We start from the raw sequence: 24,026 nt of genomic DNA on the forward strand, positions 1-24,026 counted from the left end.
CACAAATGTATCTTGTTTTGGCTTGTTTTTACTTCAGTCTGTGACATCATTTTCAAGAGGCAAAAAAACAAAAAAACCATGGCATTTTAAACAAGGGGCTGTTTGAAAGGGGGTCAAATAAGCATTGCCAATTCTTTTCTGACAGGGAACATACCACATCTTCTGTCTGAAATAAGTGTGTGTGTGTGTGTGTGTGTGTGTGTGTGTGTGTGTGTGTGTGTGTGTGTGTGTGTGTGTGTGTGTGTGTGTGTGTGTGTGTGTGTGTGTGTGTGTGTGTATAAGTACTTTATGATGACTGGGAACAACCTCCTGCTGTAACAGGCCTCAGTCAGTGTTTTCACTGTGGAGAACTAGCCGTCTGATCCCCTGGGGCACGATGAGCAACACACACACACAGTTCTCGCACGCTATGCAGGCCCAGGAATGCTGTTTGCCTGGCACTCTGATTTTATAACCTTCAATTTCCCGGCAAATCACCAGAGAACAGATAGGTAGAAGCATACAGCTGGTCTCCCGTGAAGCAGCTAGTTAGCCAGCTAACCAAGGGTTGACCTAAACACACAGCTGGCCACCCCTGAAACAGCTAGTTAGCCAGATAACCCAGGGTTGATCTAAACGCACAGCTGGTCTCCCCTGAAACAGCTAGTTAGCCAGCTAACCCAGGGTTGACATAACACAAAGCTGGCCACCCCTGAAACAGCTAGTTAGCCAGCTAACCCAGGGTTGACCTAAACACACAGCTGGCCTCCCCTGAAACAGCTAGTTAGCCAGCTAACCAAGGGTTGACCTAAACACACAGCTGGCCTCCCCTGAAACAGCTAGTTAGCCAGCTAACCCAGGGTTGACATAACACACAGCTGGCCTCCCCTGAAACAGCTAGGTAGCCAGCTAACCCAGGGTTGACCTAAACGCACAGCTGGCCTCCCCTGAAACAGCTAGTTAGCCAGCTAACCCAGGGTTGACCTAAACACACAGCTGGCTGACAGATCATACCAGGTTGTGTTACACAATAGCAACGGAACATTTCTTAATTCATACTTTTTGGACGGGAACAGTTCAGGTGATCACTCCCCATTTTGCTCAGTTTTCTTTCATGCTGTAGCTACTGCACACAACCCTGTACATGACCTGAGTACCTACAGACCCCCTCACCTCTCTCCCCTCTCTCTCTTCCCCCTCTCGGGTCTCTCGCCCTCACTGAGGAGTTCCCTTAACAGGACCCCCCATACAGACAGTCAACAGGAAAGAGGCCCCGACAATTGCTAGTTGTGTCTTCTAGGACTACTGATAACTGTGTCTTCTAGGACTACTGATAACTGTGTCTTCTAGGACTACTGATAACTGTGTCTTCTAGGACTACTGATAACTGTGTCTTCTAGGACTACTGATAACTGTGTCCTCTAGGACTACTGATAACTGTGTCCTCTAGGACTACTGATAACTGTGTCTTCTAGGACTACTGATAACTGTGTCTTCTAGGACTACTGATAACTGTGTCTTCTAGGACTACTGATAACTGTGTCTTCTAGGACTACTGATAACTGTGTCTTCTAGGACTACTGATAACTGTGTCCTCTAGGACTACTGATAACAGTGTCCTCTAGGACTACTGATAACTGTGTCTTCTAGGACTACTGATAACTGTGTATTCTAGGACTACTGATAACTGTGTCTTCTAGGACTACTGATAACTGTGTCTTCTAGGACTACTGATAACTGTGTCTTCTAGGACTACTGATAACTGTGTCCTCTAGGACTACTGATAACTGTGTCCTCTAGGACTACTGATAACTGTGTCTTCTAGGACTACTGATAACTGTGTCTTCTAGGACTACTGATAACTGTGTCTTCTAGGACTACTGATAACTGTGTCTTCTAGGACTACTGATAACTGTGTCCTCTAGGACTACTGATAACAGTGTCCTCTAGGACTACTGATAACTGTGTCTTCTAGGACTACTGATAACTGTGTCTTCTAGGACTACTGATAACTGTGTATTCTAGGACTACTGATAACTGTGTCTTCTAGGACTACTGATAACTGTGTCTTCTAGGACTACTGATAACTGTGTCTTCTAGGACTACTGATAACTGTGTCCTCTAGGACTACTGATAACTGTGTCCTCTAGGACTACTGATAACTGTGTTCTCTAGGACTACTGATAACTGTGTTCTCTAGGACTACTGATAACTGTGTCTTCTAGGACTACTGATAACTGTGTCCTCTAGGACTACTGATAACTGTGTCCTCTAGGACTACTGATAACTGTGTCCTCTAGGACTGCGGATGGTTATGTGAATCTATCAACAGATTCTCTACATCGAAACAACTATCCAATGACCACGTAATAATCCCACTGTCCATGTGCTGTGTTTTTTTATTGGGTGCATATTGTGAATAATATCCATGCCAGACATGAACTACATCTAATTGACTAATTATTTGATTCACTGCAGCTCAGTGTTATGTACCTAAGTAGTACCTGCAATACTACAAACCTGCCTGAACCAAGTCTTCAGGACTATATTAGGCTGCATTGTAAGAAGAGAGGGGGTAGAGCCCATGGCAAGGTTATTTATACAATGCTAACTGATGTCAGGCTTCCTGTCCGCCAGGATAGAGCAGTGGTCTCTATTCTCTGGCCCGAGGAACACAGGAAGGTAAACCCCTGACTCACCTGTCCTGAAAACAGACAGACAGACAGACAGACAGACAGACAGACAGACAGACAGACAGACAGACAGACAGACAGACAGACAGACAGACAGACAGACAGACAGACAGACAGACAGACAGACAGACAGACAGACAGACAGACAGACAGACAGACAGACTGACTGACTGACTGATCACTTCACTTGTCAGTCCTGGCAGGACGTTGTTGGGGCAAAACACGGACTGATGTGTTGTCTTAAGGGGTCCTTCCTCAAGTCTCCACTGAGTTGGTTTTAAGGCCATTGTTTTGGCTTGTTGTTTTTACTTCAGTCTTTTACATCATTTTCAAGAGGCATTTCCAGGCAAAAAGGAATTAACATGAATATATTTTATCCCCAGCTCACAGACGCAAGCACATTGTTCACAGTTTTCACTTGTTTGTTTAAAAAAAATCTCTGAACAATGTTTATTAGCCTCGCTTTGCCAGGGTTCAGAAAGAACCTGGTCTGTTTGACCAAGAGAGACCTGGGAGATGTTGACTATTTGCCTGCTGTAGCTGTCTGAGTTAGTTCAGAGGAAATAGTGCCACGCGTGGGATCATCACCACAGAGACGGTTCTGAGTCCTCTGACCCCACCACAAACATCAGATACAGATCTGACACATCTTCCACTGAACCATATGCAGGATATAATCAAAGCTTAGATCTTCATGAGAGACTGAGGATGTGACCTGTTAGCCATAAACCTGGTTGGTCCAGTAGACCACTACTCAGTTACCCATAGCTCTGACACAATCATATGTTATGGGATCAGAATTCATGTCTGGGTTCTGGTGTTTGTTTCTGTTTGTCTGTATCATATCCACAACTGCTCTTTGGTGAATGAATGAATGACTGAGTGAGTGAATGAATCAGTGAATGAAGGGGTTAATGGATGAGTGAATGAAGGGGTTAATGGATGAGTGAATGAAGGGGTTAATTGATGAGTGAATGAAGGGGTTAATGGATGAGTGAATGAATGGGTTAATGGATGAGTGAACGAATGGGTTAATGGATGAGTGAATGAATGGGTTAATGGATGAGTGAATGAATGGATTAATGGATGAGTGAATGAATGGGTTAATGGATGAGTGAATGAATGGATTAATGGATGAGTGAATGAATGGGTTAAAGGATGAGTGAATGAATGGGTTAATGGATGAGTGAATGAATTAATGAATAATCAAGGCATCTTCTGTATTACAAAGCTGCTTACATCAGAGGCTGTCTATTTTCTCACAAGAGTGAATGGATCATTCCATACAATTGAAGCTGCTGACGCAAATGCAAAATGAAAAACCAATCGAGCTCATATTGAATTTAATCAAACATGACTAGACAGGTGAAGACAGATGCCAATTGTTGTCTGTCCCGATAAAAACATGACAAACAAACTGGGGGACTGCAATGCATAATAATGACTATCTTTGCCAGCCTTCTCTCTAGAAAGGCCCATGCTACAGTGACAGTGACGTGTCACATGTAAAAGATTATTCCGACACACTGCTGTAGTGACAGTGATGTGAGAGACCCTCAGTGTTAGTCAGTGAGAACTGAAAGCTGTTGTACTGTACTGTAATGTTTATTACTGACTCTGGTTCTAACAGCACATATGGAGATGAGCAATGCTCTCTGATGTTTTGTTCCCTTTAAATAAATATTATTAGAGTTATTTGGAGCTAATAGAGTTATTTGGCTGTCCCCAATAAGATAACCCTTTGAAGAACCCGTTTTGGTTCCAGGTACAACCCTTTTACTTCCAGGTAGAACCCTTTTGGAGAGGGTTCTACAGTATATGGAACTCAAAATGTTTCTACTTGGAACTGAAAAGGGTTCTTACCTGGAAACAAAATATTGCATACAAGTTTGTATTTAATCTAAGTAGGAGATAATGTCTGTGCTCTGCCACTTGTTGGGCTGACGTTTTCTTTGCATTTGGTAAGGTGTTGTGTCATTTTACATGATACCAAGGGAGTCTGTTACAGAGGGCTTGGACCAACTTGGAGAGAGTATACACTATCATACTGTAAATGGTTCTAATCATAGAAATGTTTCTACATTTATACTTCCTCTTTCTCACGAAGCCATCTATTTTAATGACAGAGAGTGTTAGTGCAAAATGGTCTAGACAGTTGAAGGCTGTTGTGGTTTGTTGATTCCTCTCTGTCCTGTTAAATATTCCGCTCTCTGCACTCCTGTATCCAGCCAAATACACACACACACACACACACACACACACACACACACACACACACACACACACACACACACACACACACACACACACACACACACACACGGGTAGATAAATAAACTTGATTTACAGCACAGAACAACTTTCTCACATGAAACCAATTACTCTTACAGCAACATTTATAAAAGGTTCAACTTCATATTAATCTCCAACACCACCCCAACATAAACATACACTATATATACAAAATTATGTGGACACCCCTTCAAATGAGTGGATTCGGTCTATTTCAGCCACACCCGTTGCTGACATAAAATTGAGCACACAGCCATGCAATCTCCATAAACAAACATTGGCAGTAGAATGGCCTTACTGAAGAGATCAAAATCAAATCAAATCAAATTTATTTGTCACATACACATGGTTAGCAGATGTTATTGCGAGTGTAGCGAAATGCTTGTGCTTCTAGTTCCGACAATGCAGTAATAACGAACAAGTAATCTAACTAACAATTCCCCCCAAAAAACTACTGTCTTATACAGAGTGTAAGGGGATAAAGAATATGTACATAAGGATATATGAATGAGTGATGGTACAGAGCAGCATAGGCAAGATACAGTAGATGATATCGAGTACAGTATATACATATGAGATGAGTATGTAAACCAAGTGGCATAGTTAAAGTGGCTAGTGATACATGTATTACATAAGGATGCAGTCGATGATATAGAGTACAGTATCTACGTATGCATATGAGATGAATAATGTAGGGTAAGTAACATTATATAAGGTAGCATTGTTTAAAGTGGCTAGCGATATATTTACATCATTTCCCGTCAATTCCCATGATTAAAGTGGCTGGAGTAGAGTCAGTGGCATTGACAGTGTGTTGGCAGTAGCCTCTCAATGTTAGTGGTGGCTGTTTAACAGTCTGATGGCCTTGAGATAGAAGCTGTTTTTCAGTCTCTCGGTCCCAGCTTTGATGCACCTGTACTGACCTCGCCTTCTGGATGACAGCGGGGTGAACAGGCAGTGGCTCGGGTGGTTGATGTCCTTGATGATCTTTATGGCCTTCCTGTAGCATCGGGTGGTGTAGGTGTCCTGGAGGGCAGGTAGTTTGCCCCCGGTGATGCGTTGTGCAGACCTCACTACCCTCTGGAGAGCCTTACGGTTGAGGGCGGTGCAGTTGCCATACCAGGCGGTGATACAGCCCGCCAGGATGCTCTCGATTGTGCATCTGTAGAAGTTTGTGAGTGCTTTTGGTGACAAGCCGAATTTCTTCAGCCTCCTGAGGCTGAAGAGGCGCTGCTGCGCCTTCTTCACGATGCTGTCTGTGTGAGTGGACCAATTCAGTTTGTCTGTGATGTGTATGCCGAGGAACTTAAAACTTGCTACCCTCTCCACTACTGTTCCATCGATGTGGATGGGGGGGTGTTCCCTCTGCTGTTTCCTGAAGTCCACAATCATCTCCTTAGTTTTGTTGACGTTGAGTGTGAGGTTATTTTCCTGACACCACACTCCGAGGGCCCTCACCTCCTCCCTGTAGGCCGTCTCGTCGTTGTTGGTAATCAAGCCTACCACTGTTGTGTCGTCCGCAAACTTGATGATTGAGTTGGAGGCGTGCGTGGCCACGCAGTCGTGGGTGAACAGGGAGTACAGGAGAGGGCTCAGAACGCACCCTTGTGGGGCCCCAGTGTTGAGGATCAGCGGGGAGGAGATGTTGTTGCCTACCCTCACCACCTGGGGGCGGCCCGTCAGGAAGTCCAGTACCCAGTTGCACAGGGCGGGGTCGAGACCCAGGGTCTCGAGCTTGATGACGAGCTTGGAGGGTACTATGGTTGAATGCCGAGCTGTAGTCGATGAACAGCATTCTCACATAGGTATTCCTCTTGTCCAGATGGGTTAGGGCAGTGTGCAGAGTGGTTGAGATTGCATCGTCTGTGGACCTATTTGGGCGGTAAGCAAATTGGAGTGGGTCAAGGGTGTCAGGTAGGGTGGAGGTGATATGGTCCTTGACTAGTCTCTCAAAGCACTTCATGATGACGGATGTGAGTGCTACGGGGCGGTAGTCGTTTAGCTCGGTTACCTTAGCTTTCTTGGGAACAGGAACAATGGTGGCCCTCTTGAAGCATGTGGGAACAGCAGACTGGTATAGGGATTGGTTGAATATGTCCGTAAACACACCGGCCAGCTGGTCTGCGCATGCTCTGAGGGCGCGGCTGGGGATGCCGTCTGGGCCTGCAGCCTTGCGAGGGTTAACACGTTTAAATGTCTTACTCACTTCGGCTGCAGTGAAGGAGAGACCGCATGTTTTCGTTGCAGGCCGTGTCAGTGGCACTGTATTGTCCTCAAAGTGACTTTCAACGTGGCACTGTCATAGGATGCCACCTTTCCAACAAGTCAGTTCGTAAAATTTCTGCTCTGCTAGATCTGCCCTGGTCAACAGTAAGTGCTGTTAATGTGAAGTGGAAACATCTAAGAGCAACAGCGGGACAGCCACGAAGTGGTAGGCCACACAAGCTCACAGAACGGATAAAAATCGTCTGTCCTCGGTTGCAACACTCACTACCTAGTTCCAAACTGCCTATGGAAGCAAAGTCAGCACAATAACTGTTCACCAGGAGCTTCATGAAATGGGTTTCCATGGCCGAGCAGCCGCACACAAGCCTAAGATCACCATGCGCAATCCTAACCTTCGCCAGGAGCTTCATGAAATGGGTTTCCATGGCCGAGCAGACGCACACAAGCCTAAGATCACCATGCGCAATGCCAACCTTCGACTGGAGGGTGTAAAGCGCGCCGCCATTGGATTCTGGAGCAGTGGAAACGCGTTCTCTGGAGTGATGAATTACGCTTCACCATCTGGCAGTCTGACGGACGTGTATGGGTTTGGCGGATGCCAGGCGAACGCTGCCTGTCCCAATGAATAGTGGAATAATGGTCTGGGGTTGTTTTTCATGGTTCGGACTAGGCTCCTTTAGTTCCAGTGAAGGGAAAGCTTAACGCTACAGCATACAATGACATTCTAGACAATTCTGTGCTTCAAACTTTGTGGTAATAGTTTGTGGAAGGACCTTTCCTGTTTCAGCATGACAATGCCCCCATGCACAAAGCAAGGTCCATACAGAAATGGTTTGTCGAGATCGGTGTTGAAGAACTTGACTGGCCTGCACAGAGCCCTTACCAATACCTCAACCCCAGGTCTAATCGGCCAACATCAGTCCCCAACCTCACTAATGCTCTTGTGGCTGAATGGAAGAAAGTCCCCATAGCAATGTTCCAACATCTAGTGGAAAGCCTTCCCAGAAGAGTGGAGGCTGTTATAGCAGCAAAGGGGGCACCAACTCCATATTAATGCCCAGGATTTTGGAATGAGATGTTCAACAAGCAAGTGTCCATATACTTTTCGTCATGTAGTGTATGTGAAAATGGAGGGAGATGTGTTTCCAATGACATCATCTGTGTGCTTCATGTGATTTTAACCATTTATGAGGAGGCAATGGCTACTAATTGCCTACTAATTGGTTGACAATGTGGAAACACTCATCGTCCTCTTATCTTTTTTTACTACAGAACATAGAAACACGCCATTTTCACATACTGTATGTTGATGTTGTGGTGCTGGAGATGATGAAAATGACGTTTCTCTTTAGGATGCCATGTTTAGCTCAGAATAAAGGGCTTGTATTTGGTCCTGATTGAATACTTTAATCGTCTCATTAGTCTTGTTGTGTGGTTGTGTCCTGTGGCGAGTGGGCAGCCAGTTCTAAGAATCAGTGTCATTAATGTATTAGTCCTCAAATCCAGATGAAACTATTATCATGCTGGATTAGACAGATTTAGACAGAATACTAAATTGTGCTGTGTTGTTACTTACAGGTGGGCCCCCAGGTTAACCTCGTTATCTGGCTGTCTCACGTTCATTCCAATAGCCGAGTGAAAACCAGACTTGGTAGTGTGGCAAAACAAGATATTTTGCCATTTCCCTCAAAGAGTGGTTGAATACCTTTCACATATCTAGCTATGATCTGGAATACACAGATCTACAGAACAAGACCACGGACGTGTGCTGTTGTTGAACCCTGCAAATAAAGTTTGGAGCAAAGTTCTACATGTTGTAGTGATTCTGGAAGCATCAAGAAAGCTTCCATAGGGGTGCGCTTATCCGTTTTATCAACAACATTTTTTCTTACAATATATAGACTCCTATAATTAGAGAGGAGCGTCCTATGTGGAATACACGTCACTTTGGTTTAGAAGCATCAAATCAAATCAAAAAATCGAATCAAATTGTATTACACTTATTTATCAGATGTTATTGCGCGTGTAGTGAAATGCTTGTGTTCCTAGCTCCAGCAGTGCACACATCCCATCTGGCCCTGCTATCGTTAACGAGTGTACAGCCTATTACGACAATCCACAGCATGTTGTTGTTATTGTAGATTTACCGTTGAGTCGCTTGATAGCGATCAATAGGTTCCTCAGCAGAAGGAAAAGCAGTGAGAAACAATAGTTGGCCTCCTTTTCCAGTGGTCCCCTGCCAGCGGAGCCTTGGCCTTGTCGCTACGAGGCCTGGCCATTGTGTGAGCCCGACCAGGCCAGTTAGTCAGTCAGTCACACTGCTGAACACAGGCCAAACAGGCAAGTGGCACCATATCACCTCCCTACCCTTACCCCTGGCTGTAGTACTGGCTCTAGACTATCCCTGCCCTGGCACAAGCTCTGGTCCTGCCCGGTCCTGCCCAGTCCTGCCCAGTCCTGCCCGGTCCTGCCCGGTCCTGCCCAGTCCTGCCCAGTCCTGCCCGGTCCTGCCCAGTCCTGCCCAGTCCCGCCCAGTCCTGCCGGTCCTGCCCGGTCCTGCCCAGTCCTGCAATCTGCTTGCCATGGACTCCAGTCAAACTAACACGGGGCTAGATTACATTACACAGGACATGGCCTGGCCGTAACTCCTAAAATAAAAGTTTACTACTTATCATTGATGTGCTCTTAAATAAAAATGTATGAATTAAAAAATAAAACCTTAATAATAGTAGGAACTGTAGGTAAGGAATGTGTTGACTAGAATACTGAAAACAAGTTTGACTGTCTATAGCTAAAGATAATAACACAATGAAGTGTTTACAAGATAATCCAAAAATAGATTGGATCTATTAGAAACCGTTTGTATCTAAAATAAACAATTCATTCCATGGAGAAATGTTTCCTATTTCTGTCTGACTTTACAACCTGAGTTATATCATTTTAAAACGGTAAAGGGAGGAGTGCTGTTTTAAAAACAATGGTCGGACAAAGACAGTAAAATCACAATGCTCTGCATTCAAACACAACAGTTCCACCTCACATCTGACCTCATACATCCCACACCCAGATCTGTCTTCTCCAGTTCTGGACCTGTCAATCAACTGACACCCCACCCAGATACACTCACAGCTTCCATTATCACCCAGATCTGCTGCCTCTACACTTTAAAGAGGAGCTAAGTAGAAAAACACATTGAAGTAGATTCCACATGGTTGGTTTTGTGTTTGGACACGCTCAATGTATTCTGTGGAAACAGCCAACAGCCAACACAAGTTCAAGGCATATACACCTGCATTGCTTGCTGTTTGGGGTTTTAGGCTGGGTTTCTGTACAGCACTTTGAGATATCAGCTGATGTACGAAGGGCTATATAAATACATTTGATTTGATTTGATATACTGTACTGTAACTTATCACTGATGCCATGAGGCATTTTTTATTTTGTCCTTTGACTGAGCTACACACTGTCTGGTGTGTCAAGGTTTCTTCAGTCTTGTCTTTGAAAATACAGCTCCGGAGCAATTGACGTTGTTGTTTAGAATATCACTTATCGGTAAGGGGAGGAGAGATGGGAGCTACCATACAAAGGTGTTTAAGATGATCCTAACAAGTTAATGTCAGAGAGACAGCGATAGAGTGGAAAGGAGGGGTGAAGACTAAGCCAGTGTTCTGAGTTGAATCTGTACTCACGTTGATGTCCAGACTGCACAGGCTGAGAGAGTCCACATCCCTCATCTGTTTCCTCTTCTTCTGTAAACACACAATAACAACACAAAGGGTGAGTTTTAGGGACAACATTGAAGTTAAGTAACACGAGAGCAACTGAATTAAAGTAATTTACTACCTCACACGGTTGCTAAGCTACAGGTTGACCTATGAAAACCAAAGAGGGTTTCTAACCTTTAGGGTCTTTCGTGATTGATAAAGATTAAATGAAGGTATGGAGGCTATGAGGCCAGTGAGAAGAAGAGGTACACCCTCTTTCTATATGGAGGCTATGAGGCCAGTGAGAAGAAGAGGTACAGCCTCTTTCTATATGGAGGCTATGAGGCCAGTGAGAAGAAGAGGTACAGCCTCTTTCTATATGGAGGCTATGAGGCCAGTGAGAAGAAGAGGTACAGCCTCTTTCTATATGGAGGCTATGAGGCCAGTGAGAAGAAGAGGTACAGCCTCTTTCTATATGGAGGCTATGAGGCCAGTGAGAAGAAGAGGTACAGCCTCTTTCTATATGGAGGCTATGAGGCCAGTGAGAAGAAGAGGTACAGCCTCTTTCTATATGGAGGCTATGAGGCCAGTGAGAAGAAGAGGTACAGCCTCTTTCTATATGGAGGCTATGAGGCCAGTGAGAAGAAGAGGTAAAGCCTATTCCTATATTTTTCATACTCCGATTCAGAGTTTCAATAGGAATGAAACATCCATGTGCCTCAGGCTAACAGAAATCCAGCATACAGTAAGCCAATCACTGGTGCACTTAATAGTTGGCTCTTCCCCAACCATTTTAGTAGATAAACTAGGCTGCTATATTTACGGGCCTAGCAGCAGTTAGTCTAAATGGATTCCATCCGCTGTTTCCTTCTACTTGGCATTGTATTCTCCACAGGCTGTAGTGTGTTATTATTGTTGCCCTATAACAGTTTAATTTCCATGACAACAAGTGTTCTCCAGCTTGGCTACCAGGGCTTCTCTGAGGTCAGGGAGAGCAGTTGAACAATGTATGTAATGGAACACAGGAAGCACAGAGAGAAACATGAATGATGTATGTGCACTCAGTACAACACGGTAGACACTCAGGTTGTACAACTGATGTATATTTGGCCTGAAACAACAGAGTTTGTCCTCACAAAAATCTCTCCAAAAAGCTTGTGTATTGTCTCCACAACGTCTCCACAGACGCACACACATTGTCTGGAGCTGAGCTGAACACAACAATGACACATCCTTCCTACTTTAAACAGAACATCACAACACACTCCAACGGATCTTCTCGAGGTGAACAATGGGCCACATGGAGCACAACGCAGACAAGTGTGTTGTTTGGAGCGTGTTACATACTGTATGGAAGCCTTATGCAAACAGTCTTGGTAGCACAGACGTATCTAAACACTACAGTGAGCTCCAAAAGTATTGGGACCGTGATCATTTTGTTGTTTTGGCTCTGTACTCCAGCACTTTGGATTTGAAATGATACAATGACTATGAGGGTAGTTCAGTAAAAAATGACAGCACTTTTTGTACATAGTCCCCCATTTTAGGGGACCAAAAGTATTGGGACAATTTCATGTGTATTAAAGTAGTCAAAATGTAGGATTTGGTCCCATGTTCCTAGTGCGCAATGATTACATTAAGCTTGTGACTACACAAACTTGTTGGATGCATTTGCTGTTTGTTTTGGTTGTGTTTCAGATTATTTTGTGCCCAATAGAAATTGATTTAATTTTGGAGTCACTGTTATTGTAAATAAGAATATAATTTGTTTCTAAACACTTCTACATTAATGTGGATGCTACCATGGTTACGGATAGTCCTGAATGGATCGTGAATAATGATGAGTGAGAATGTATGTTACACATGATGAAAAAACTTTTCTTAACAGGAAATGACTGGCGCCCTTAGTTCTACCATAGTTTCTGGAGATAACGTTTTCCGGTAAACTGACTACTCTAGGTCATCATTATTTTAAATCTTATTAAGCATTCAGAGAAACACAACTGGTTCGTCTGAAAGGAAACCAGTCATAGTTCATGGAACTGAAAGATTCACTTCCAATTGATAGTGAAACCTTACAGAGCTTTATCTTACAATGAACATTTCTTCATTAACATTAGAGTGACATATCTATATTGAAGATATTGATATATATACAGTTAGTTTGCAGAGACATTCTGACATGGATAGTACGATGAAGCCTGGAGTCAACAACCCCCTTCCCTTCCCTTCTCCATCACCAACCCCCTGCCCTTCTCCATCACCAACCCCCTGCCCTTCTCCATCACCAACCCCCTTCCCTTCTCCATCACCAACCCCCTTCCCTTCCCTTCTCCATCACCAACCCCCTTCCCTTCCCTTCTCCATCACCAACCCCCTGCCCTTCTCCATCACCAACCCCCTTCCCTTCTCCATCACCAACCCCCTTCCCTTCTCCATCACCAACCCCCTTCCCTTCTCCATCACCAACCCCCTGCCCTTCTCCATCACCAACCCCCTGCCCTCTTCCATCACCAACCCCCTTCCCTTCTCCATCACCAACCCCCTGCCCTCCTCCATCACCCCCTTCCCTTCCCTTCTCCATCACCAACCCCCTTCCCTTCTCCATCACCCCCTTCCCTTCTCTATCACCAACCCCCTGCCCTCCTCCATCACCCCCTTCCCTTCTCCATCACCCCCTTCCCTTCTCTATCACCAACCCCCTGCCCTCCTCCATCACCCCCTTCCCTTCTCCATCACCCCCTTCCCTCCTCTATCACCAACCCCCTGCCCTCCTCCATCACCCCCTTCCCTTCTCCATCACCCCCTTCCCTTCCCTTCTCCATCACCAACCCCCTGCCATCCTCCATCACTAACCCCCTGCCATCCTCCATCACTAACCCCCTTCCCTTCTCCATCACCAACCCCCTGCCCTTCTCCATCACCAACCCCCTTCCCTTCTCCATCACCAACCCCCTTCCCTTCCCTTCCCTTCTCCATCACCAACCCCTTCCCTTCTCCACCACCAACCCCCTTCCCTTCTCCATCACCAACCCCCTTCCCTTCTCCATCACCAACCCCCTTCCCTTCTCCATCACCAACCCCCTGCCCTCCTCCATCACCAACCCCCTTCCCTTCCCTTCTCCATCAACAACCCCCTGCCCTTCCCCCCCACCAACCCCCTTCCCTTCTCCATCACCAACCCCCTTCCCTTCCCTTCTCCACCACCAACCCCCTTCCCTTCTCCACCACCAACCCCCTTCCCTTCTCCATCACCAACCCCCTTCCCTTCTCCATCACCAACCCCCTTCCCTTCCCTTCTCCATCGCCCCCTTCCCTTCCCTTCTCCATCACCAACCCCCTGCCCTCCTCCATCACCAACCCCCTGCCATCCTCCATCACTAACCCCCTTCCCTTCTCCATCACCAACCCCCTGCCATCCTCCATCACCAACCCCCTTCCCTTCTCCATCACCAACCCCCTGCCATCCTCCATCACTAACCCCCTGCCATCCTCCATTACCAACCCCCTTCCCTTCTCCATCACCAACCCCCTGCCATCCTCCATCACTAACCCCCTGCCATCCTCCATCACTAACCCCCTTCCCTTCTCCATCACCAACCCCCTTCCCTTCCCTTCTCCATCACCAACCCCCTTCCCTTCTCCATCACCAACCCCTTCCCTTCTCCACCACCAACCCCCTTCCCTTCTCCATCACCAACCCCCTTCCCTTCTCCATCACCAACCCCCTTCCCTTCTCCATCACCAACCCCCTTCCCTTCTCCATCACCCCCTTCCCTTCCCTTCTCCATCACCAACCCCCTTCCCTTCTCCATCACCAACCCCCTGCCCTTCTCCATCACCCCCTTCCCTTCCCTTCTCCATCACCAACCCCCTGCCCTTCTCCATCACCAACCCCCTTCCCTTCTCCATCACCCCCTTCCCTTCCCTTCTCCATCACCAACCCCCTTCCCTTCTCCATCACCAACCCCCTGCCCTTCTCCATCACCCCCTTCCCTTCCCTTCTCCATCACCAACCCCCTGCCCTTCTCCATCACCAACCCCCTGCCCTCCTCCATCACCAACCCCCTTCCCTTCGCCATCACCAACCCCCTTTCCTTCTCCATCACCAACCCCCTGCCCTTCTCCATCACCCCCTTCCCTTCCCCATCACCAACCCCCTGCCCTTCTCCATCACCAACCCCCTGCCCTTCCCCCCCACCAACCCCCTTCCCTTCTCCATCACCAACCCCCTTCCCTTCCCTTCTCCATCACCAACCCCCTTCCCTTCTCCATCACCAACCCCCTTCCCTTCTCCATCACCAACCCCCTTCCCTTCTCCATCGCCCCCTTCCCTTCCCTTCTCCATCACCAACCCCCTGCCCTCCTCCATCACCAACCCCCTTCCCTTCTCCATCAACCCCTTCCCTTCTCCATCACCAACCCCCCTCCCTTCTCCATCACCAACCCCCTGCCCTTCTCCATCACCAACCCCCTGCCCTTTTCCATCACCAACCCCCTGCCCTTTTCCATCACCAACCCTTTGCCCTTTTCCAGTGCAACAAGCCCTACAACCCCCAGCCCCCATCTCGTAGACCAACACCAGGTATAAATAAATCATTTTCTTCCCCTGGAAAGAATCATACATAAAGAACATGTTAGCTTAGTGTCAAAACGTTTCACTAGTTTATATTCACTCAGCCTAGTTCACATTAAGGCTTCACTCAGCCTAGTTCACATTAAGGCTTCACTCAGCCTAGTTCACATTAAGGCTTCACTCAGCCTAGTTCACATTAAGGCTTCACTCAGCCTAGTTCACATTAAGGCTTCACTCAGCCTAGTTCACATTAAGGCTTCACTCAGCCTAGTTCACATTAAGGCTTCACTCAGCCTAGTTCACATTAAGGCTTCACTCAGCCTAGTTCACATTAAGGCAAGTCTTTGCTCTAGAGGCACAGCAGGTGCAGCCGATCCAGGGAACATGAAACACTTTGTGTAAAGAGTGACAGGTGACGAGCCCCCCCCCCCCACACACACACATGTACGCACACACATACACTCACACACACACACACACATACACACACACAAACACACACATACACACACACACACACACACACACCTTATCATACAGATCATTGAGTGCATGGGGACACAACAGATGGTGACTAGCTCTCTGTTTGACTATACAGTGAAACTACCTCTGTTTCCTCCAGACCAGAGGATGTTGTGAAGACCTGTTCATCTCACTAATATGTGACAGGTCTGTCCTAAAAGGTAGTAAGTAGTGTGTGATTGGACAATGCAAACATTTGTTTTGCATAACCTACTAATAGAACATTACAGATGATGTTCAACATTTAATAAAGAATATTATACCGTGAGACAATAATTATTGTGGCAGTTTATGCATTCCCTTAGCTAAGCAGGATGAAGTACTACTAACATTGCCTGATTATTGGCTTCCAACAGGTTATGCAATTCAACTATCACTTAACTTGTAATGCAGGCTGAAACAGATAAATATAAAAGACATGGTAATTTCAGGGCTGGTAGGATTCTCACTATAACTATCCTCCAGAGCAGGGCTGGTAGGATTCTCACTATAACTATCCTCCAGAGCAGGGTTGGTAGGACTCTCACTATAACTATCCTCCAGAGCAGGGCTGGTAGGATTCTCACTATAACTATCCTCCAGAGCAGGGTTGGTAGGACTCTCACTATAACTATCCTCCAGAGCAGGGTTGGTAGGATTCTCACTATAACTATCCTCCAGAGCAGGGTTGGTAGGACTCTCACTATAACTATCCTCCAGAGCAGGGTTGGTAGGATTCTCACTATAACTATCCTCCAGAGCAGGGTTGGTAGGATTCTCACTATAACTATCCTCCAGAGCAGGGTTGGTAGGACTCTCACTATAACTATCCTCCAGAGCAGGGTTGGTAGGATTCTCACTATAACTATCCTCCAGAGCAGGGTTGGTAGGACTCTCACTATAACTATCCTCCAGAGCAGGGTTGGTAGGATTCTCACTATAACTATCCTCCAGAGCAGGGTTGGTAGGATTCTCACTATAACTATCCTCCAGAGCAGGGTTGGTAGGACTCTCACTATAACTATCCTCCAGAGCAGGGTTGGTAGGACACTCACTATAACTATCCTCCAGAGCAGGGTTGGTAGGACTCTCACTATAACTATCCCCCAGAGCAGGGTTGGTAGGACTCTCACTATAACTATCCTCCAGAGCAGGGTTGGTAGGACTCTCACTATAACTATCCTCCAGAGCAGGGTTGGTAGGACTCTCACTATAACTATCCTCCAGAGCAGGTTGGTACCTATAAGACCTCTCCTCTTACTCACCTTCTGATGAACAAACAGACAACACCCCATCATGAGGGACCCCTGAGCCGGTTTGTTCCCCAGAGTCACGTTAAGGGTTTCCTTTCCCACTGAGGGCCACTGCTAGCCCAGATCCAGGCTGTTCTTCAGATAGCCCAGGTCACACAGACTCAGATCTAGTCTGTTCCTCTGCTAGCCCAGGAAACAAGGGTCTCACATCCAGCTTGCTCTTCACACACAGGGTCCACAGAGGTGTGTATGTGCCTGTGTCTGTTTGAGTGTGTGATAGAGAGAGAGCCCCATGCATGAGCGACAGCCAGACGAGGCCGAGTCGCGCTGCTTCACAACAGGATGTAGCGAGAGGAGTAACTGAGCTGATGCTATATCGAGCCTGACGAGTCACAAAGGCCGACAGACCACACAGTTTTTTTCTTCTTCTCGTCCGAAAAGTTAGTGCACCGCCCACCCTCGTGCCCTGCTACCTCTACCCCTGCTACCTCAGACAAACAGACAATGCAGTCTCTGGCCACAGATAAAGAGAGCAATATTAGGGATGCAGTGCTATTGCCCTCTCCTCATGACCATTAGGTTCTGTGGCCCACTTCTCACACCCATTACTGAGGTCAATAAAGAACTGGCAGTACTACATGCCTTAAACGCTTTATTTCCACTGAAAAAAAAATCCATGCTGTTGGAAATGTGTGACAGTGTGAAATACTTTTATAGCCTGCAAACCAATGTTTACCATCGCATTCAATGTGATCATCTTACGGGGTGGCAGGGTAGCCTAGTGGTTAGAGCGTTGGACTAGTAACTGGAAGGTTGCAAGTTCAAACCCCCGAGCTGACAAGGTACAAATCTGTCATTCTGCCCCTGATCAGGCAGTTAACCCACTGTTCCTAGGCTGTCATTGAAAATAAGAATTTGTTCTTAACTGACTTGCCGTGTTAAATAAAGGTAAAATAAAAGAACTCCATATCAAATCCAATGTATTTCCCCTATGGGAATCAATAAATGTTTTTTTCAATCACTCGTCATTCCAGCCCTGGTGACACAGATAACCTGATAACAACATTGCCCATATTTGGGAAAGAAACAACTGTGCAGTGGATGGTAAAGTATTTAGTTAACTGCCTACAGTACAGTAGGTGTATGACAGGATGTTGTTCACCTAACAGAGTGTTGCTTGTGAGAACAGGAAGCTAACAGGAAACTAACAGGAATTTAAGACGCTACTGTGAGTCACAACTTCCTGGAAGCATTTCCCCTGGAGGGGGGGGACGACGACGACGACGACACCATAACAGATAGCTAAGACTGAAGTCCTCAAGATGACAGTGGTTGAGACTATACCTTTAACTTTAATAAAGAAAGTATGGCCAAAAAACATGCCCTGTGTATCAGTGTATTACTTTAAGTACGTGTGGATTACATAAACCATCTTGAGACAAGATAAAACAAGAACATGTATAGCTGATTTATACCCTGCAGTTTGGAGCAATAAAGAGTGACTTTCTCAAAATACCTGCTTGCTGCAGCAAGACACATTGAGGGTGACACCACGCATCAAGTACAGTAGCAATCATCTGACAATAACTCACGTTATAAAATACATGTATGAAATGTGCCCCTGAAGGTGCAGTTTCATCCACTTTGAAGTGTTTTACGAACTGCAGTACAAGTTCTATTTGAATAACTCCGACTGTAATTAGCATTAATGATGTCGCCGCATTGACCTACTGTTACTTTACGCTTCAATACAAAATGTTTTATTTAATTCATTTGTTTTATGTTTCATAAGTTGAAAATGTTCTTGTGTTGATCGATATTCTGCTTTCATTAGAATTGTATTTATGTATTTTAAATGCTTCAATTTTTATTTTATTTTACCTGGCAAGTCAGTTAAGAACAAATTCTTATTTTCAATGACGGTCTAGGAACAGTGGGTTAACTGCCTGTTCAGGGGCAGCTCGGGGGTTTGAACTTGCAACCTTCCGGTTACTAGTCCAACGCTCTAACCACTAGGCTACCCTGCCGCCCGAATCCAATTCCTGTCTGAAAACCTCACTCAAGGTGTTTGCTGATCAATATGAGATTTTGTTGATTTTTGAGCTAATGCTATAGCCGACAACGTGTATAGGCTAGACCACGACATTAGATAACCTCACTGGAAGCAACATGTTATCATGTTGTCCTAGTCTTGTGGTCCGAGATTACAATAATACTTTCGAGATTTGCCGCAAGTTACTCTAAAGGTTAGGAGAAGGACAAACAACAGGGCCACACAGTTCAACTGTAGTGAACACACACACGCACACACACACACGCGCGCGCACACACAAACGCACGCACGCACACACACACACACACACACACAATTATCCAGGTGCAGGGTGCAAAAGATTTGGGAAAGTGCCAGGTAGAGCCTGACTCTGGACTAGTGGCTGCCAACTCCAGACTGAGCACGTCGCCCAGGTGGAATTCCACCTGGGGAAAGAAATCCTCCGAGAAAAATAGATAACTGCACCCAGTTAACTCTGGTTGAAACGTTGCAATGAAGTACAGTACCAGTCAAAGGTTTGGACTCACCTACTCATTCAAGGGTTTTTCTTTATTTGCGCTATTTTCTGCATTGTAGAATAATAGTGAAGACATCAAAACTTTGAAATAACATTTATGGAATCATGTAGTAACCAAAAAAGTGTTAAACAAATCAAAATATATTTGAGATTTGAGATTCTTCAAAGTAGTGTCATGAGGTTGGCCTCTTTGGGTATTTAAGATCGGTGAAGAATCCAGCTACGAACTGGTCCGTTTGTCATAACTTGGGGAAGCTCATGGGAGACGGTGTGGCCACATTACCATAACGCTGTTTATATAATAGCCTCAGATATGAGGTTTACATCTAATTGTTGTATAAGATGAATGATTGTGTATGATGAGAACAAACAGTATTGTTTGTAAAAGTGTGTAATATGATTTTGGACTGAAGGAAAACTCAAAAAGGGGATTGGTGTTAACTAAATCAGAGGACCGCCCCTGAGCCCAGTTAGGGTCAGGCATCCTGGGACAGCCCTTTTCTGCCTTCCTATTCAAACCCCCATTCTGGTTTTCGATCGGCAGACCGAGCTTACTTCAATTATGAGATGGCTAAAGGTTGCAGACCATGTTTTTCAAAAAAAAAAAACACTACAAAGGTTGTAGAATCTTTTAAACCATACCACGTGGTTAAACTCTTAGACTATCGATGCCGACAGAATAAGAACAAGTCTTTGATATGAATTACTAGTCTGCAGCTAGGAATTCGGTATTATTGAACGCGAAGAACGACAACCGCCGAAACATCCATTCTATAATGAAACTAATGAATGTCACTCTGAACTATCCACTATAACCACAACAGAGAGAGAGAGAGAGACGGAGAGAGACAGACAATTCTACAAAATAAATGAACTTTTCACCAGCGATCAAGACGACACACAGAGCGTAAATATATATATTGATTGCAATTGTTCCCGAATGAGTGAGCGTTCATGTGCAAAGGATTAGCATTTCAATTGTTATAGTTATCTCTCTGTAGTGACTTCTTAGTCGACCCCCACTTCCCCTTTTGTCTAACAAGCCGCCATGCCGGTTTAGCCCACTAGGGCACATTCTCCTATCATTTCATGTAACCACATTTACCTTGTTTGTTTGTTTTTGCATTTCTGTGAATTACTTGGTTAGTAATAAATCAATTATTTAAGACAATTGATGTATGGATGACTCATAGTGAAGACTGGGTTCGTGCAGATAACCAACAATTTACGACGTTTGGAATGAGACTAACGTGAGGTAAAGTAAATCATTCATTAATCAGAAGACTATGGATCAGATATGAAAATATTTGAAAAGTTATTTTAGGAAATTATAACTTTGTAATCTGAATATTTTTCCTTGGTGCCCCGACTTCCTAGTAATTACGGTTACATGATTAATCAGTCTAATCGAGTATTACTTAATTACAGAGTAATTAATTAATTATTCAGTTAATGATAGTAAAGACACGACAGTAGCCACCCTTTGTCTTGATGACAGCTTTGCACACTCTTGGCACTCTCTCAACCAGCTTCACCTGGAATGCGTTTCCAATAGTCTTGAAGGATGTCCCATATATGATGAGCACTTGTTGGCTGCTTTTCCTTCACTCTGTGGTCCAACTCATCCCAAACCATCTCAATTGGGTTGAGCTCGAGTGATTGTGGAGGCTACTTTGAAGAATCTCAAATATAAAATATATTTTGATTTGTTTAACACTTTTTTGGTTACTACATGATTCCATATGTGTTATTTCATAGTTTTGATATCCTCACTATTATTCTACAATGTAGAAATGAGTAAAAACAAGGAAAAACCCTTGAATGAGTAGGTATGTCCAAACTTTTGACTGTTTATGGTAGCATTCAATAATCTTTATTACACTCGTAGGAACAGGGCAAACCAATGTGTCAGACGAACAAAGTTCCGATAACACTAAAATGAGAGGAAAAATTTAACAAATTGTACAAACTCAGCTATTTATGGGGAAATGGTGCAACCTTTAGCCAGAACAGGCTTCTTTAGTACTCAGTGTCAGTTTAAATGGTGGAGGAGAGAGTTGGTGAGAACAGTAGTGAACATAAATGGCACCCTATTCTCTAGTGCACTATGTAGGGAATAGGGGTGCCATTTGGGATCTCAGTTGTAGCCTCTAAACCTGATCTCCAGGTTGAAGGAACAGAACGTTCATAGCCTGGAGATAAATACATATGATGAATAAATCTTGAAACGTGATACAGTGTTGTGTTGGGACAAATAAGATAGCAACACTTCATAATGATTTATTGTAACTCCTTATATTATGAATAATCATGAATAGTCATTTGTATTTAGTGTATGAACTATGCACTACGAATACATTTGGATGGAAATGTGTTATGTGGCTAACAAATCGGAAAACAAGTCAGAGTGAGTTGATGAGTGGGAAAAGGCATCATCTTCCCTCCAGCTCTCACTGCTATGAAATAACAGACAGACAGACAGAAAGAGGGAGGTAGGAGACAGGGAGGTAGGGAGGACTACTCCCATGTTCTGTGCTGTTCTGTACCAGGAGCCAGGAAAGACTGAAATAAAACATACCCTGTCGGCCAGTCTCTATGGAGGTACATAGTCAACCACTTACACAGCTGTCTTCATCCCACCCTGTGTCTTCAAGCGAGGATACTTACTGTATACCATGATGATGTACCTCATTCAGATCACGAGACATTGTAGGGGCTAATGGTACTGTGAGAGTGAACAGGACATTTAATTATCAATAAGTACACCAATGGGGGCTATACGCCGAAAGAAGTTAGTTTATAAAGAAAACAAATAATGTCAATTAACTGTCCTCCAAAGCCTCCCCCTCCCCCACAAATGTTCACCGTCAAAGTGAAAGATTTTAATAGCTTAAAATTGCTAATACAGTTTTTTTTATCGCTTAGGTGCAATTTACACAAGTATGTGTTACATTTTCCAACGCTTAGTACAAAACTCCCAACAGATCATCAAAAAGGCAGTTGTTTCAAAACTCAAAGCACATTTTCTAATGACTAAAGTACAACACACACAATCATCCATTCCCTTTTTCACCAAACGTACCGTTTCACATTGCAATACATGTTCATATAAAGTCATTGCTTTTCACATTGTAATGCTCACATTATTTTTGTCATGATTTTCTTCTCGTTTGTTAAATACATTTTACTACTTAATCCGACCGCTCTTAATTGATAATCCCATAACCATTTGGTAAACCTCTAATTAATTGATAATCCCATAACCATTTGGTAAACCTCTAATTAATTGATAATCCCATAACCATTTGGTAAACCTCTAATTAATTGATAATCCCATAACCATTTGGTAAACCTCTAATTAATTGATAATCCCATAACCATTTGGTAAACCTCTAATTAATTGATAATCCCATAACCATTTGGTAAACCTCTAATTAATTGATAATCCCATAACCATTTGGTAAACCTCTAATTAATTGATAATCCCATAACCATTTGGTAAACCACTAATTAATTGATAATCCCATAACCATTTGGTAAACCACTAATTAATTGATAATCCCATAACCATTTGGTAAACCACTAATTAATTGATAATCCCATAACCATTTGGTAAACCTCTAATTAATTGATAATCCCATAACCATTTGGTAAACCACTAATTAATTGATAATCCCATAACCATTTGGTAAACCTCTAATTAATTGATAATCCCATAACCATTTGGTAAACCACTAATTAATTGATAATCCCATAACCATTTGGTAAACCTCTAATTAATTGATAATCCCATAACCATTTGGTAAACCTATGGATTTTAAACTGCTTTTGTCTACCACAGATTTTGAGAACTGCCTAATGATATACATATAAAGTAAGATATGATACTGTAATGTACTACTAGGACTATTGTGATTTGTTTTTGTATCTGATATTGACGAGTTCAGAATGTTATGCATCCGCTATACAGTAAACATGTATCAAACATGAAGTTGCTCTGGTCTTTCTGATGGGGGGGGGGGGGGGGGTCACACTGCTTCACTAGAGTTGCATTGGCCAATACAGTACCGTAATAGCATAATATATGCCTTTTACGTGTTTTTGTCCAAAGTGGCAACAGTGAGTCCACATACAGTATGTTTGTATATTACCCCAGTGAGAATAGAACCCACCACTCTGGTGTTGCTAGTTCCATGCTCTTAATAACTTAGCCACACAGGACAACTACAATA

At 44.3% G+C, this 24,026-nt stretch overlaps 1 protein-coding gene across 2 annotated transcripts in view; it reads right to left on the reverse strand.

Moving 5' to 3' along the window:
• Positions 1 to 24,026, reverse strand: part of arhgef3 (Rho guanine nucleotide exchange factor (GEF) 3) — a 103,761-nt gene that overhangs the window by 53,953 nt on the left and 25,782 nt on the right. The window contains exons 1-2 of one of the 2 annotated variants that reach the window (XM_031828201.1): positions 17,237 to 17,569; positions 10,880 to 10,939 (exon numbers count right to left, since the gene is read on the reverse strand). In XM_031828201.1, the coding sequence (XP_031684061.1) occupies positions 10,880 to 10,939; positions 17,237 to 17,269 (93 nt within the window). In that variant the 5' untranslated portion in view covers positions 17,270 to 17,569. Of the gene's footprint in view, positions 1 to 10,879; positions 10,940 to 17,236; positions 17,570 to 24,026 lie in introns of those variants that run through there. The other variant, XM_031828089.1, reaches the window with a different exon arrangement.

Source organism: Oncorhynchus kisutch, linkage group LG1, assembly GCF_002021735.2.
Source record: "Oncorhynchus kisutch isolate 150728-3 linkage group LG1, Okis_V2, whole genome shotgun sequence".
Lineage (NCBI taxonomy): Eukaryota > Metazoa > Chordata > Actinopteri > Salmoniformes > Salmonidae > Oncorhynchus > Oncorhynchus kisutch.